General features: G+C 38.3%; 1 protein-coding gene across 1 annotated transcript; it reads right to left on the bottom strand.

Moving 5' to 3' along the window:
* Nucleotides 1–2,095: 2,095 nt before the first annotated feature.
* LOC119412599 (gastrula zinc finger protein XlCGF57.1) lies at nt 2,096–8,486 on the bottom strand. The gene is made up of 3 exons (XM_037679633.1): nt 8,161–8,486; nt 5,574–5,814; nt 2,096–4,401 (listed from the first exon to the last, which is right to left on the bottom strand). Exons 2-3 carry the CDS (start codon nt 5,812–5,814, stop codon nt 2,876–2,878), a joined length of 1,767 nt encoding a protein of 588 aa, XP_037535561.1. The 5' UTR covers nt 8,161–8,486; the 3' UTR covers nt 2,096–2,875.
* Between the last annotated feature and the right edge of the window lie 8,839 nt (nt 8,487–17,325).

Genomic DNA, 17,325 nt, shown 5'->3' with positions numbered 1-17,325 from the left:
AACCCTGTTTACATTAACCTACATGTATATATGTAGTCCTAAAAGTAACAAAAGAAAAAAAAAACACCAGTACGAAGTGTATTTTACAGTAAAAGTGTCATCTGGTTAATTAACTTTGGTGCCAAAGAACTGCAACAGTAATGTTCAAAATAATTTGTAGTGCAAGATCAACAATAAACAACAGATAATATAACTTAAATGCAAATAAATTAAATTGCGCAAAAACAAACAAAATAAAATAAAACAAAAATATCAAGGAAAAATCTCTGCATTCTTTCATTTACATTTAAAAAAACAAAGTTAATTAGTTCTTAAAACTATGCAAATTATGCAACAATTTGAAAAACTGAACTAAAAATATTAAACAACCTTTACCCACACATTTGGCCTGTTTATGTTAATTCTTCCTCAATACTTCACAAACTTCCTAAAACCTGTGCTTCCACTTAGGGGGCCCCCTAGTGGCCCCTAAGTCCTAAGCAGCCGCTTGCTTAGTTTGCTTATGCCTTGGGCGGGCCCTGAATGTTATCCCACACAGGAGTGGTCGACCAAAGAGCACTCCAACAGCAAGGCAGGTAATATCAGCGAGGTCTCAAAGAACCCCAGGGTAACTTCTAAGCAACTGAAGGCCTCACACCAGAAACTGAAAGCAAAGGTTCACTTTTGTCACACACAAATATTTAAAGTTGGATCATTTCCCTCAATAAATAAATGAACAAGTTTTGTCTCATTTGTTTAACTGGGTTCTCTTTATCTACTTTTAGGACTTGTGTGAAAATCTGATGTTTTAGGTCATTTATGCAGAAATATAATAAACTATAAAGGCTTCACTAACTTTCAAGCACCATGTTGTAAAACTGTAAGCAAATGTTTATACTGTATGTCCTGCTGTAAAAACTTTACACAACTTCAGATTGATGCAGGACAAATAACAGGCTTAGATTAATAAATGACAACTGACGTAATTTTTAACGTTTTGGGGGTTTTTTTACATGAAGGTGATTAAAAAATTAACTAAAAAAGCAAAAAAGATACTGAATCATAGAAATACAAAACTAGCATAGTTCCCGCCAACAGGGAAGCATTCACAGAAATTCTGCAACCGTCCACTCTGAGGGCACTGATGTTTGAATTTTTTGCCACAAACAAAATGTTTCTCTTGTGCAGCTTCCCACGTGGCCTTGAACCTCCGGAGAATCTTGTGTAGAAAAATCTGTAACGCATTTATTTTTGTAAGCATTTTTATTTACTTGCCAGTAACTGTTTTGGTACAGTCAAATACAACTTTTTTTTTCCTTACAAAGCGTAAAACTTCTTTTGGGCCTTTTTTTTTTTCAAATGCTGTGTAACCTCACTAACAAAACTACACTTTAATGTTCCTTTGGGAAAAAAAACTCGACCATAGGTAAAATTATAAATACTTTTTTTTTTTAATTCAATGATTATTTACCCACAAGGTGGTGTGCTGCTTTAACATCTTGTGAGCCTTTGTAACAATCTATCGAGATGAACTTCAACTTTACTGGAGGTACGCTTTTCCCACTTGGACATTGCTGCAAATTTCTGTCTTTCATTTGGACAAGATTGTTTTAGTTTGGATGTAAAAAGCAAAAACACTCTTGCATATTGCACAAGTAAACATTTAGTACAAAAAAAAGCAGTTCTTCAGGCATGCAGGCTGAAAAATCGGATGTGCCGAGGCTCAGAACAGCTGGCTCCTGTTAACTTTACTGAAATTACAATGTCTATAGTGGATGCACAGGTCTTCAGCAGCTGGTAGCATTTACTGCTCAGTAAGAGTAAAAAGTTAAAAAGAAACTGATGTGCAAAAGTTAAGTTTTAGGGGGGGCATTTTTTTAAATATAATTCAATAAATAAATTAATTAATTAAAAGAAAAAAGACAAAGTGATTTAAAGTAAAACACTTCTGTCAACCACCGAGAGACACGTTTGACCAAAAACAAGGCACCACTTTCTGATCTGAAAGGTCCTGTGAGATGGAGAGCCTTCACAAAAGCACAGAATGGATTTATTTATTTATTGTCAAAAAATCCATCAGGTTGTCCTAATGGGGGGAAATGTCTTCATTCATTCATTCTTCAAAAAGTGCCACAACATATACATTATTTTCAATTTTAAACTATCTGAAATGCAGTTCCTTTTAACTAAAGGCTCTTAACAAGTTCAAATAAAATAATTTAATTAAATTTTATATTTTTATTTCAGTTAAAATACCTCTAACACATTACCTTGTTTATTTTGTAGGTGTTGGGGGGGGGTAATAAATAGTATTTTTTAAGCGGTAATGTCACTGAGTTTTCCCCGAAAAACACTAACTGCCATAAAGTGAAAGGACCTTCTAGGGGTTAAGATTTGCTTTTATGTTGAATGTTTCACCACAAACTTCACAACCAGTGGTTTTTCTTTTTTGTGGGTAATCATGTGCATTTTCAGATTAATCTTTTGGTTGTTTTCTCACATAACCACAACTAAAGGGTTTCTCTCCTGTGTGCACTCTCATGTGCTTTCTCAGATCAGTCTTTAGGATGAATCTTTTAGAGCAAACATCACAACTAAATTGCTTTTCTCCGGTGTGGATTTTGACGTGTGCATCAAGATTTCCCTTTGAGATGAGTTTTTCTGCAAGCATCACAACCAAAATGTTTCTCTCCTGTGTGGATTCTCATGTGTGTTGTAAGATTTCCCTTTAGGATGAATGATTTACCACAAATATCACAACCAAAGTGTTTCTCTCCAGTATGGATTCTCATATGTGCATTAAGATTTCCCTTGATGCTGAACGTTTTACAACAAACATCACAACCAAAGCGTTTCTCTCCGGTGTGGATTCTCATGTGAACGTTATGATTTGCTTTTACGTTGAATGTTTCACCACAAACATCACAACCAGTGGTTTTTCTTTTTCATGGGTAACCATGTGTGTTTTTAGATGAATCTTTTGGCTGAATGTTTTCTCACATAAACCACAACTAAATGGTTTCTCGCCTGTGTGCACTCTCATGTGCTTTCTCAGATCAGTCTTTAGGATGAATCTTTTAGAGCAAACGTCACAACTAAATTGCTTTTCTCCTGTGTGGATTTTGACATGTGCATCAAGATTTCCCTTTGAGATGAAAGTTTTTCTGCAAGCATCACAACCAAAATGTTTCTCTCCTGTGTGGATTCTCATGTGTGTCGTAAGATTTCCCTTTAGGATGAATGATTTACCACAAATATCACAACCAAAGTGTTTCTCTCCGGTATGGATTCTCATATGTGCATTAAGATTTCCCTTGATGCTGAACGTTTTACCACAAACATCACAACCAAACTGTTTCTCTCCGGTGTGAATCCTCATGTGTACATTAAGATTAGCTTTTACGTTGAATGTTTTACCACAGACGTCACAGACAAACGGTTTATCTCCTTTGTGGATAATCATGTGCCTGTTAATGTGAGCTTTTTGTCTGAATGTTTTACCACAAAAAACACAACTATATGGTTTATCTCCTGTATGCACTTTGACATGTTTCTTTAGGTCAGTCTTTTCAATAAATCTTTTACAGCAAATGCCACAACTAAAGTATTTCTCTCCACTGTGGATTCTCATGTGTCTATTAAGACTTCCCTTTACACTGAATGTTTTACTACACACATCACAATCAAATGATGCCTCCTCTGTGTGGAGGTTTTTATCATTATTAGGAAGTTTCTCTTCATTAAATGCATTATCACAAACATAATGATCAAATGGTTTCTCTCCTGTGTGAACTCCCATCTGTGAATCCATATGTGGCTTTGTTGTGGGGAATTTCTTCTTACCCACACAGGAAGAGGACCTTTTTTCTGAATGGTTTGTTGTGCGTTTAGGGAGGGTAAAAGATTGTTTGGCCGCGTTGCTTCCTACGTCACCATTTTCGCCTGATTCAGGCAACTCAGTCTTCTTAAAACCTCTGTTATTATCTTGACTTTCAGGTCCATAATCAGATAAAGGGATCTGCCAGTTTTCATAATTAGCATTATCACCAATAATGACTTCAGTCTTGGCAAAGTCTGCACCCTTTCTATCTTTCAAAAGTTTTATATGATTAATTAGATCAGGGTTTTTCCCTTGATCTGAACCTCCAATGGAGGTTTTCACATTTATTTGTTTAGTTGATCTGTGGGTTGAAGGATTTTCATCTTTGCTAAGTTCAGTTTTGTTTTGATAAAAATGTACAGACAGATGTTCCTCTTCATTATCTTCACTTTTCACAGTAACAAGAGTGAAAGGAGAGCTGGTTTTTCCTCCAACTGAACTGGTCAAGAGTTCCTCCTTTTCCTCCTTAATGTGAGTTACTGGGTGCAAACTAGAGCTCCATTCATCAGGGTCTTCTTCAGTCACCAGCATCTGCTGAACATCTGCATAGAAAATTGAAATATAAAATACACACTTTGAAAAATAGTGACACTAAGATGCCACCATCATCAGGGGTGGCATTTCTTGACAAATCAAAGACAATGATACGCTAACTGGAAAACAACACGTGTTGAGTAGTTCATCAATGTTTTGTGAAGTTTTCTGTAGTTGAACTGTTCTCCATAAAGGACTCAACAATTAAGTGCAATGTGCAGACATTTAGAAACTTTTTCATATCTATATACTTTGGAGTAGTGCCGTTTATGCTTCAGGTGGACTACAGGAAGAACAACCCCCCCCCAACCCTATCAACATCAAGGGTACTAAGGTGGACACTGTGGATGCTACAAGTACCTGGACTGGACAGCTAACACCAATGCCCTCTACAAGAAAGGGCAGTCAACTTTTTTTTTCTGAGAAGACTTGGGTCTTTTAACATCTGCAGGACCATGCTGCAGATGTTTTACCACTCTGTGGTCGCCAGCGTCTTCTTCTTTGCTGTGGTGTGCTGGGGCAGGAGGGTGAAGAAAGCTGATGCCAACAGACTCGATAAACTCATCAAGAGAGCTGGCTCAGTTCTAGGAATGGAACTGCAGTATCTGACAGAGGTGTCTGAGCAGAAGATGCTGAGGAAACTGCTCCAGATCCTGAACAACACATCACACCCCCTGTATGACACATTGGACTCTTACCACAGCACTTTCAGCCGGAGACTGAGACCACTGAGGTGCTCCACATAATGCCACAGGAAGTCCTTCCTCCCTGTAGATATCTAACTTTTCAACTCCTCCCCCTTTCTACACATAGGATAATACATTTAATACAGTACTACAATAAATACTTTAATGGTTCTGTCTGCAACTGACCTGTTTTAGACCTTAATTGTTGACATTTTTTATATTCTCTGTTATTTTTTTATATTCTGTTTTTTATATATCTTGTGTGATTCCTTGTACATTTATGTTCTTTTGTACTGAAACTCGGGCACAACAATGTCCTGCAGGATCAATAAAGTTCTATCTTATCATATATGTCACAGCCTTTTAGACTATGAATTATCCTGTGCACTTTTAAAATTATTAAAACAAACACAAAGTAACAACAGTGAAGTAAACATATTAGTTCCTTTCTGAGAGTTCAGTTCTGTTCAAAAAGCAGAACACACATAATTTACCTTTGCCTCTTTGAAGCTGTTCTTCATGAAAATCAGCCGCACACCTTACATTTCTTGACCCACTGGGTTGAAATCCAGATGATGTTGTAGCATATATTGTCAGAGGAACTGCAAAGGAGAATGGAGAGGACTTGAAGCTTTGATTGGTTTGGTTGGGCTCTGGTGATGGTGGTTCAGTCATCTCAGGCCTCGGTGCATTTTCTTCTTTGGCACATAAGTCGTCACCATAAGAGTCTAACATCTGAAAGAAATTATAAAAAAAATGCCTAAATTTGTAAAGAAAACAAAACAGTATGTAAAAACTTAAGTCATCAATTAACCAGATTTGAAACAAATTATTAAACTTTTGTTTTCAATTGGCAGTCCTATTTAACTAGAAGTTACAGCCATTTTAGTTAAAAAGTTAAAACCTGCATTTTTGTTTATATCAGATATCTCTCTGATTTACTAAAAACAAGCCCATCAATGGGCAAACACCTTTGTAGCCAAGGCAACAAAGCAGCTAACGGGTAAGCATAGGTTGCACTCCATTTCAAGCAACCCATCAGCCAAACGCCCTGCTCGACTCCCATCAGCTAAATTCTGTGGCTGAAGTAAACAAAAAGTTGTTTCATTGCCAAGATTCAAACGTGATGAATGAAGTCAGTGAATTAGCTGAATATGATAAATTGCCAGCTCTATATTAAATGCAGATGCATTTATGTAATTAACTGTTAAATAACACCGTAAACATAAACTAAACAAATACACTGATTGGTCGTTCTTAATTTAAGGTGGCACCTCCTTCAACTACCTCCTCCCCATTACTTTTTCCCAGAAGATTGACTGACTGACTCAAAAGGAGCACACCCAGTCAGACCATCTGCAGCTGCCCTGAACCTTCAAGGGTCCAGCATACTCCATCCAAAGCTGATCAGTTGACAAGCAGTGACGTGGTTGCGTAACGTTTGTTTTCACACACACCTTTCATAATACATGAGACACATGGTGCAGAGCCCCTGGGAAACCCCTCCCACTGCAGTGCATGTCACAGCGCGGGTTTCTTCCCGCCAGGGTCTCCACTCCATCCCTGCATCTGCTGTTTGGCCACAAATCTATCACGAAGCAAGTGCCAAATTTTTATCAGACTCCTCCATACACAATGTCTGTGTGATCTCCATCCAGGAGTTTTTGGCCATTTGACTAATTTAATGTGTTCGTTTAGTCGTACAGCTGAATGTCCGAGCACATTTCCACATTGACAAACACGCCCACAAACTTCTGACACAATACTTGGTGGATACGTCTCTGAGCAAAGGTCCGACCCAGACCTTGTGCCGAGAAGGGGCAGGTGAAGCTACTCTAAGAACAAAGTGACGTGATTTTTGTCACGCAACTATGTAATTGAGAGCCAGTTTTGCCACTGGATAGAGTATGAAGGCCCTTTAGTCTTTGTTCTAGGCATGACGACGACGCATGTATGATAGACAATAAACAAAGGGTGGGCTCAGGCCATTGTAGGGATTTTCAACTAACTACTAAAAACAACAAAGACACATTAAAACACGAAAAAATTAGGATGAAACAAGAGCGTTCTAATCTGCTGTAGGATCTGAGCATACTGCTTTGAATTTAACTCCCATCATAGAACTCTTATCAAGTTCTTTGTTGTCATTCGCATCACATGTGGTACATGAGGTGGAATGATATTGTGTACTCAAGGTCCCAGTTACAACCAAATATACCAAAAAATATAAAGTATAAAAAAGAAACAATATACAAGGATTTAAGCTATAATATGGTGTATTAAATAGCAGCCTGTACATGAATCTGTTGAGAGCAGATGGGTATGAATACAGCAACTTAAAGACAAGAAATCAGCAGCATGGATAATCAGCAGCACAAAGTGACATATCACCAATTAAAGTGGCATTACAGTGATTTTTCTGGTTAGGGCTTTATGAGTCTAACAGCCTCAGGGTAGAAGCTGTTCCTCAGTCTAGTGGTTCTATCCTTAATGCTCCTCAACCTCCTGCCTAAGGGGAGTGGGGTAAAAAGTGTGTGCGCTGGGTGAGTGGGGTCCTTCATGATGCAGGTGGCCCTCTTCATGCATTTGGAGGTGTAGATGTCTGTGATGTTAGGGAGGTTGACTCCAACAGTCTCCTGTGCAGCCATCACCACTCTTTGCAGAGCTTTTCTTTCTGCAGCTGTGCAGCCTCCATGCCACACGTTAATGCTGGAGCACAGGATGCTCTCCACTGCACACCTGTAGGAGGAGGTGAGGACTGAGCTTCCCAATCCAGCTCGCCTCAGTGGCCTGAGGAAGTAGAGTCGCTGATGTACGTTTTCTAATGCGTGTTCAAATATGTATTTTCTAATGCGTTTAGTTGTATTTAGTTATTTGACACATTACAAACACTGAGTAGAAGAGGAATTGGGCGGGGTCTGCTGCAAACAAATATAAAATAGCACCGCTGGTAAACATATAAACACACCATAAGTCACTTCACCAACACCAAGTCCTTCATTTATACATGTCGGTTAAATAAATTGGAAAATTGATGATAACGACGACGTTGATCATTGGTGACTCTGAGAGAGGCTTTACCTCACATGCAGGCGCAGTAGGCTAGCTGGAAAGATGGAGCCTCAGTCTCTGTTGGGACTCTAGGAAATAGCGGCGGCTCGAGCAGGATATAGTTGAACCTTGAAAGTCTTCTTTCAATTCCTGTCTCTAAACGGCAAACATCAACCACACCATGTGCTTTTTGTAAGAACTTGGCTCGAAATAATCGCTGCATATCTTCGAACGAAGAAACCTCTTGGCCAAGCCACCCTGCTCCTCCTCACGGACAGTTTAGTTTACCGTCCCTGCATTATCAGGAAATCCAGCAGCGTCCTCCCGTAAAGTTCAGAAGCTTTGCTGCAGCCGTACAGAACATAATTAAACACAACTAAAGGACTAATTCGATTAGGAATTACGCGAAAAACTGACAATATCGACAAGCGCTGTTAGCTTGTGGCTTTTGTTTTTGTTATATATTTCCGGTCTTTTTCTTCTTCGTGGATTAAAAGAGCGGTTGGCAACTAACGTAAGAGGTGGATTAGCGCCACCTTCTGCTCTGAATCTCAAGCATACCAGACTTTTACAACTCTGTGTTTTTAAAATAATGACTTTTAAAATTGTGTTGGATACTTATTAAAAGTGAGTTACAATTTCTTGAACCTAACATTTTGAGAGGGCTTTTCAAGTTTAAGTGCCCTAACCCTATTCAGTTAAAAGTTATCACATCTTTATCATGGAGGTGATCTTAATTTTTGGACCAAAATCATCTTATGTTGAAAAATAAGTTGTAATGAAAAAACAAAATTCATTGTCACCCACTGCCAGGATCTTACCTCATGGAGGAATTAATGTATTTTTTTATTACAACTTATTTTTCAACATAAGATGATCTTAGTCCAACAATTAAGCTGTATAGGATAAAATTCCAAAAAAGCTACAGTAAGAATACCTAAAACATTTGGCCCAAGTCATACTATTAAAATTAAATGCTATAAGGAACATTTATTTGTAGTTATGGCTTTGTGAAAAGTAATTAGAAAAATATTGAAGTCATTGTTTGGGTATTCAGCAAATAGGAGTAACGTTGGAAATGTTAACAAAAACCTTAAATGCAAAAGGTTTTGTTTGATTTAATGTTAGACAGTGAGACAAAAGTACGTATTTTATATACAGTGCATGTTAACATTTGCTTTCAACTTGATAAATAAGTCGCAGAGCTTGTGCATTAATATTATAAGGTTTTTCTACTGAGGCACATGTTTTGTGCTGTTGTAAAGCTCTCAGAAACATCGAAAATACTCGGAGGATCTCTGATTCATTGTTTGACGTGACACAACTTAAGTGTGCACCGTCTTTTGCAAATAATTTTTTTTAAAATCATAATTAGATCGCAGCTTGCAGCAAAATAGTACAACAAATAGTAAACTGGTCATGGCCTCCTGTTGTATAAGTGAAACTCGAGTTTGATGTTTCTTTTAGACTGAAGTGTGTTTTTGGTTGAGGGCACTAGAGGGAGACCTCCACTCAGTCTTCAGAATTTGTTTGCTTAGTCAGTGGTTCCCAAAGTTGGAATCCAAACCCCACTGTGGGTCATGAACCACCAAGGGTCCTCATATATTTAAAGGTAAAGGGGGACAAAAGCACTCCTTCAAAGATCTCTCAGGCAACCATTCACAGACTGTCTGTCATTTCCCTCCAACCACCCACACACACACGCACACACCCTGTAAACACAAACCTTCCACACATCTGGATTTCAGCACCAGTTCTGTCACTGGGTTCTCCGCTCCTAAATTTATCAGGGCTTGCTGTCACGTGTGTTTCTCATATTCTGCCGGCTGATGAGACTTGCTAAGAATAGCACAGACACAGATTAACACACGGGGGCTTCTTGCTCTCCCTTCAACGCTTTCACAAAGCAATTCATGTGCAACTATGTTTCAGCTATAACCTACCAACTTCTCTGTGTGTGTCCTGACATTTTCCGGTCTTTTTACATACCATCCCCATTCGTTTTAATGTATGGGACAAGAGGCATGACCTAGGCCAGCTGCAGAGAAAAAGTTTGAAGATTAAAAACAACAGTCACCTCCTTCAGTGACTCCCAAATGTCACATCTAATCCCAGGATGAAGTAGGATCTCCTGTATGTCAGATGTAGTCCCTCAGAAAGCAGAGGGCTTTGAACTGATGCCGTCCTCCTCTGTCTCATAAGCTTTTTCCTAAAACTGACCGTGCTGATGTGTATAAATTACGAGCTCAGGTTATCTCAGGTAGACTGATTACTTTCTCCAAAAACACAACTTGAGTAAACATGTAGAAAGCCAAGTGCCAATGCAAACACGGTTGGCGGTTGCAAACAAACTAAGCCAAGGACACAGAGTGCAGCACACTTGGAGTGATTTGGGCACCATAATTGTACAATTATATGTTTATTTGGTTTTACACCCACGTTCATCACCCTGTTGTTAGCTGCCCACCATGGCATATGACACAGGAATATGAGGTCTGAACAACAGCTGCCCTCCTATTTCTGCATCTGTGACAGCAGCCGTCAGTATTTATGGGCATTTGTTTTGCAATCCTTATGCCCGAGAGCTGTAAAAACATCATAAACTAGAAAAAAGAGCAAAATTTCTCCTGCAGATATCTAGCCATGGTGTATCTTAAGTGTGCACAGCTTGTCAAAGAGAACAAATATAACCTTTGTTAGGGTGATAAGGAGGAGGTTTGTGTGGAGCTATTTGCCTCAACAGGAAGATATCAGGAGTTGAATGAAACCATAAATAAATAATAAATTATAAATTACTCTAAAAACTGCTGGGCTATCTTTTAACTCACTTGTTGGGATAAAGATGTTGGTAGCAGTTGGTTTGACCAACTACTGGATATCTAACACCGTCATTTCAAACTATTTTGCACATTATTGCTTTATACAACAAGCTTTATATTTTGATATGTTTAACAAGCAAAAATAACATGCTGAGACGTACTAAGGAAAATGGAAAAATTCACACTGAAAAATCCCATTTATAATTTATAATTAATTACATTTATACATTAAAACTGTACAGTTTACATAAGAGGAAATGTTAACATTTAATAATCCCAATTTTTGTTTGAACGCATCTGTTCATCACATTCTTTTTTGGGGTCCACCTGAAATTTAACTTTACATTTGGGTCAAATGAACAAACTTTTCAAGTCATGTAAGTCTGTAAAAAGTTCAAATAGCAGCCTAATTTATCATAAATCAATGAAAGTGAAGAAGCAGTGCAGTGGACTTGAGCCAGCTGCAGTGGAGCAAGGAGCGCGTGAAAGGGAAGAGAAACGTCTGTGACGTCACGCGCGTCAACTTTCAGTTGGCCAAGATGGCGGAGGTGAGCGGTCTGAGGAGCAGAGCTCTCAACGGTTTGAACTCTAAAAGCCACCTCGATGACAGAGGTAAACTGTTGTTTATTCTTGTTAGCTATACGTATCGTTTAGAGTCGAAAAGTAAACAGCTTTGAAGCGTGAAAAGTTTTTATATCGATGTACTTTATTTTTGTCTCATTTCCCCCGTTCACTGTTTTCAGTCCGAACTCACGGTGTTGTGCTAAATGTGGTACCCCCGTCAGAAAGCGCGCTCTCTAACTCGTACTCAACTAAAACACAGTTCTTAAACGCAGTTAAAAATGTTTGTGAATTAACTACACCATGGTGTGTCATGTTGACATTAATTTTGAAAAACTCTCCCCGAAATAATTTGAATAGTTATGGGACCAGATACGAAATTCACCCGCCACACTTGTCGGTTAAGTTTATTGACCCAGACAGCCACTTTCACCTGCGTGGCCCCGGGTGGCTTGAAACGTTTTTATTTTTAAACCCGCCTTTAATTAGCCCAATATGCTTCAAATACGTATTTTTTACTGAACATAAAAATATTTTCCATTGAGTTGGATGTTCTTAAAAGTGCGTTAATCTTATCCGAGCAATTACTGTGATATTTTTACACACCCTGGTTATTATTAGTCTGCTCAGTCTGTCTGCAGGCTTATCCACGTAACTGAGGCAACTTTTAACACTGCTGGATATGTTAAAATACAATAATAATACAGCAAAATCAAAGTAAACAAAGCCATTGTACTGTGGATGGATGCTGATTGTTTTTGATTTTATGCCTCATCTTTCAGTAGTGTACAAATCTTGTTTTATTAGATTTATCAGATATGAGTGTAGGTATATTAAACCTCTAATAACGTATGTATAATGATAATAAATGATAGGCTATTTGTTGTAATGCTCACCCCCATCAGTGTAATGTAAGAAGTGTAAGTTGTTTTCATTTTGCAGGCCTTATTTTGTCTGTTCTGGCAAACTGTGACAACTTCGCCTCTAATAGGGCTGCACAAAATTGTTTAATATGAATGACCAGTGACTAAATAAATTACTAGCAAATAGAACATGAATGCATAACACTTAAAATGGCCAATGCTTTATCGCAGCCCCTTGCAATACTAATAATATGCGCACTGATATTTGTGCGTATCCGTCACTAAATTTAGTCCACACTTGTAAAAAAAATCAGTCTCCATGGCTCATCACCGACATACAGTACGATTACAAATCTTCTTTCGTAATGACCTCCATGTCTACTTTTCTAAAAGCCATCTGCCTCTTTATCTGCACTTTGCCCTCATTGCTCTGCCTGCTGCAACTCTGCCTTTGCCCTCCTTGACTTGTTTCCAGAAAAAAAAAAAAAGTCTTGTTGGTGCTGGCAAGCATGGAAATTAGGGTGTCTGGATTATCTGAATAATAGTTTACATATACTTTTTTTTTTTTATAGTGCTTCCCTCCTTAAGGCTCATTAAAACTGCTCAGTTGAAGTGTGGCCTCATTATTTTGACTCCTACTATCACTGCGTGTCCTCAGAGGCTGCTTCAAATGTAGTGCAGGAGTCAAGGGAGCTGAAAGCTGATTTTGGATACAGTTCACAGATGTAGGCTAGCTTGTCCAGATTACACACCTTTTTTGTCATTTTAGATTAAACAGAATACAACAGTGAATATAGTTGTCTGTTTAGATAAACTACTTTATTCCTTGTGAGCACCGGTAACTTGCAAGAAAAAAAAGCAGAGCCTTCACAAGATAGCAAGATCGCTAATTTTAGTTCAGCCATTATGTTCTGCAAGCTGTCGAGCATAGTGCGCTGGACACTTTTATCAAGTGTGTGTGTGCGTTCAGCGCACTTAATGCTTTATCTACGCTTTCTATTATTACTTCTGTGATTATTTATTGATGTCTTCTCCCTCTCACTTTCGGCTGCAACACATCCTTCTTGCCACGTCTTTGTGGGTTCTTTCCATGGCTCCAGTCTGCCGCTTTACTTTGCTGAGTGTCGTTCTGGACTTGAAGAGAATCTGCAATGCAACAAACTGAGGACATCTTGTGGGCTAATTTGTCTGTAATGCAGATTGCGTTGTTCCATTAACATCCCCGCATCCTTTTGCAGTACTTCCAGGTTGAGCTTTAGATGTTCTGTTTGCATTCAGTCTCGTTTAAACAATCATAATGTTCGACATCCCCAAATCTGGATTTAAACCATTTATTTATGTAGTCCAGAATTATTGTTTGACTGGTTTTGTCCAGACAGTAATGTTAACTAGTGAGAAGCTCATCCTGATGTGTTTGCATCACTTGTTTTGTTGAATCCACAGCCTGAAACCTAAAACTGAGTCAGATTATTGTTACAGAAAATGTGCAAACAACTGAAAATCTTTTTTTTTTTTTTTTTTTTTTTTTGTGGAAAATCAATGTAACTATGAGACTTACTTTTTAAAATAATTTAACTGTAAAGCATTTTAATATCGTGTATTTAATTACTGGTATGTCAGTTTTAGTTTACCCCATGTTCTTTAAATGTGATTTCTTAGTTTACACATGGCAGTGCCTGCAGCCGTGCATGAAAAACATTTAATTTAAACTGTTTGTAAAGTGTAAGCTTTGTTTTGTTTGCGTCAACAATAGACACTGAATCACGTGTTCAGCTTGTCATACTAGTCATATTTTGGCAGTGTTTATACATCGTCAATGTTTTGGACGTGGACTTGTTAGCAGCTGGGTTGAAAATTCTACCATTAAAAATAGGTTTAAAAGCAACACAATTATAATTTGATGTCACTGAAACTCTAGCTTAAAGTGTCAATTTAGCTAATAGAAAATAAAAAATCACTCTGCTGTTTTTAACATTTGAAGCTACTCGTGTGTCGAGGGGTTTTATGAAGCGATGACTAAACTTGTCCTAAACTTTTACACTTTTTGTGCTTTTTTTAATTCAGAATAAAATTTATTTATCAGTAGATGGTTTGACTTTTAATACATGTCTGCTTCTCGAGGACAATAAACAAAGTGACACAAACCATATGTATCATTTGTCACCACTTTTTATTGTCTGTCCAAACAGGTGTCACTTGTAAATGAGTCTTCGAGGCTCAATGTGACTCATCTGTTTAAATAAAGGTTGAATGAATGAAAACAAAGTGGAAGAGTAAGTCATGTTAGTTAGTTTGCCTAAACCTGATTTAAATCTGACGTGAGACGGTGTGCTCTGGAATTTTAAACAACAGAATGGTTCATCATCACAGAGATATTTGACTGAGTAAGGCGCTTGTGGTTCAACCTGTTTGGACTTCTATTTTTTATATGTTGGGCTTGAGGATTGTTTCTTTAAGTGTTTCTCAAGTACCGGCAAGTGTTTTTATATTCTGTGTTGGTGATTTTTGTATTCACAGAGAAAATGAGAGAAGGATTGTTTTCCTATAAAAGAGAAAGTTTTTTTAATTAAAAATGAAGTGACTTACTAACAGTTTTGATTAGCCTATGTAAAATTATGAATAACCTCTACATAAAAAAATTATTTGCCATCCTCAAAGTGATGCTGAAAACTCAAACTATGATCAACATTAGCAGGCAATTAAATTTGGGATTTGGTGCATTTGCTATAGAACATAAAGGCAACAGAGGAACACTAAAACTGTTTTAATAGAAATCTGTTTGAGAACGGCTGTCCGTGAAATATCAATATAGTGAATGAACGTTTTTAAAGGCTGTCCTCGCATTTTATTCTTGTCCTTTTTTATGGTCCGTTGTGATTTTCACCAGAAAGCTTTTTTTGAGTTTGACCTAGAAGAGCAGCCTGGAGGGGATAACTGTTCCCCACAGAAATCTAGAACGATCCACATCTTCACTTTGATTCATATAAGATAATTAATCCTCTCCTACTCTAAAACGAACAAACAGATGTAAACAAAATGTTGGAAAACGTGACGTTCATGCTCAATAATCCAGGTAAAAAAAATCTAACAAAGTTACGTCAGGTTCTCTGAACGGATTCTTTGTGTTGAAACTGTGTTTTTCTGAACCACTGTGGCCTTGGTTGTCCACAGGCTGTTTCTGTGAGTAGCAAGTTGGCCACCTGGCCTAAAACACTTGATTGCTGTTAATGATGACTGATGGTTTCGGATGGGTGTGCTCTCTTTGCACGTGTTAAAAAGGGGAGTGGTGGCGCAGAGGTTAGAGAAGGTGGGCCTGTGATCGGAAGATGGTCGGTTCAAGCCCCGGTATCGACAACATAAAAAAAAATGTGGGTGGGGTAGGTGAAGCACCTACACCTGCCCCCACCCTCATTCGCTCCACTCTGGGTCCATGAGCAAGGTCCTTAACCCCCATCTGCTCCCTAAACAGGTCTCTCTTGAAAATGAGTTCTTGTGGCTCAATGAGGGTGCATTCACACCAGCCCTGTTTAGTCCGCTTTAATCGAACTCTAGCTCATTTTCCTAGAAAGTCCGGTTCGTTTAGGGAGGTGTGAACGCGCCATCGAACTCTGTCACGGAACAAAAGGTGAACTCTGGCCCGGGCTAAAACCTAGGTCTCTGTCCAGTAGAAGTGAACTCCAGCACAGTTCGAGCACAGTGTGAATGTAAACAGACCGGACCCGCTCCACAGGGTAAACAAACACGCATTTCTCTGACCTTAGACTACCTGTATAAATAAAGGGTAAATGGAAAAAAACAAAAAAAAAAACAAGCCTGCTTCTGAGATTACAACAGGAGGTTGACTTGAAACACAGCAGTGAAGGATACCTATGGGACAGATCGGGTTGGCAGGTCGCAGACTGACAAAGTCCTCTGGTTGGTGGAAGAAACGTTTCTGCACTTAAAGAAACTGATCCAGATGACATGATTTAACCATTTTTGTTGTTTGTGTTGAAACGTTTCTTCTTTTATTCAAAAGACTTCATCAGTCCGAGGAGGCTCCTCGGATTTATAAAGTATTATAAGTAATATTTATGGAACCGAGTTTGTTGTTGCTAGGCATGTCGCAATAAACAATAAATCAATTAATCACGTGATAAATGAAAATGATCTACCTCATTTATCGACTATCGTTTCTTCGTGTCTCTCTTTCTACTGAAGACACTGGATGACAAAAAGCTCAACTCTGGTGCTCTTCACTGACCCCTCCCTTTCTCTTTGCTCTTTAAAATCAATTTTAACCGTCCAAAATTGTGTTTTTCGATCGTTAAAAGCAGCAAAGCTAAGAAGCGAAGCTAACAGGCTGACCTCGGGGAAAAAACTTCCATCTTGTCAAAGCTCCAAAATTCACAGTTGAAATACATGTCTTTGTGTAAAAAGTTGTTTTTGTCTGCAAAAAGAAGCTGAGAACTTGTTTACTGATTTTTTTATTAAAAGCTTTGTATCAAACTCAAACCACACCGAGCGTCCGCCATTTTGAGAACCGAAAAATAGGAATGGGACAGCCCGTGTCAGTCAAGGGGCCCTCTCCCATTTTTCTTCGAGACACGCTGCTTGCTCCCTTACTAGCCATCCTTTGGTTCATACAGTCTTATACTGCCATCCAGTGGTCAAAAAAGATACTACACACAAAAATTAACCCAATATTTCTTCTTCAATTTGTCAATTACTAATTATTGTCAAATTTCAAACAATATTATAGTTTATCGCAATAATTTTTGAGACAATCGCCCAGCAAAATTTGTTATCGTGACAGCCCTAGTTGCGGCTCCTCGGACTGATGAAGTCCTTTGGATGAAAGACAAAATGTTCCAACACAAAGAAACCCTCCAGAGGACATGACTTAACTTTGTTGGAATCTTGGAAAACTTTCTGTGTTCCTTTGAAAACCTACTTCAATGTTGTTTGTTTTC

This window comes from Nematolebias whitei, chromosome 1, assembly GCF_014905685.2.
Source record: "Nematolebias whitei isolate Nwh7 chromosome 1, NemWhi1, whole genome shotgun sequence".
Classification (NCBI taxonomy): domain Eukaryota; kingdom Metazoa; phylum Chordata; class Actinopteri; order Cyprinodontiformes; family Rivulidae; genus Nematolebias; species Nematolebias whitei.
Note: the sequence above shows the minus strand (reverse complement) of the source record. Positions and strands in the feature narration are given on the sequence as shown.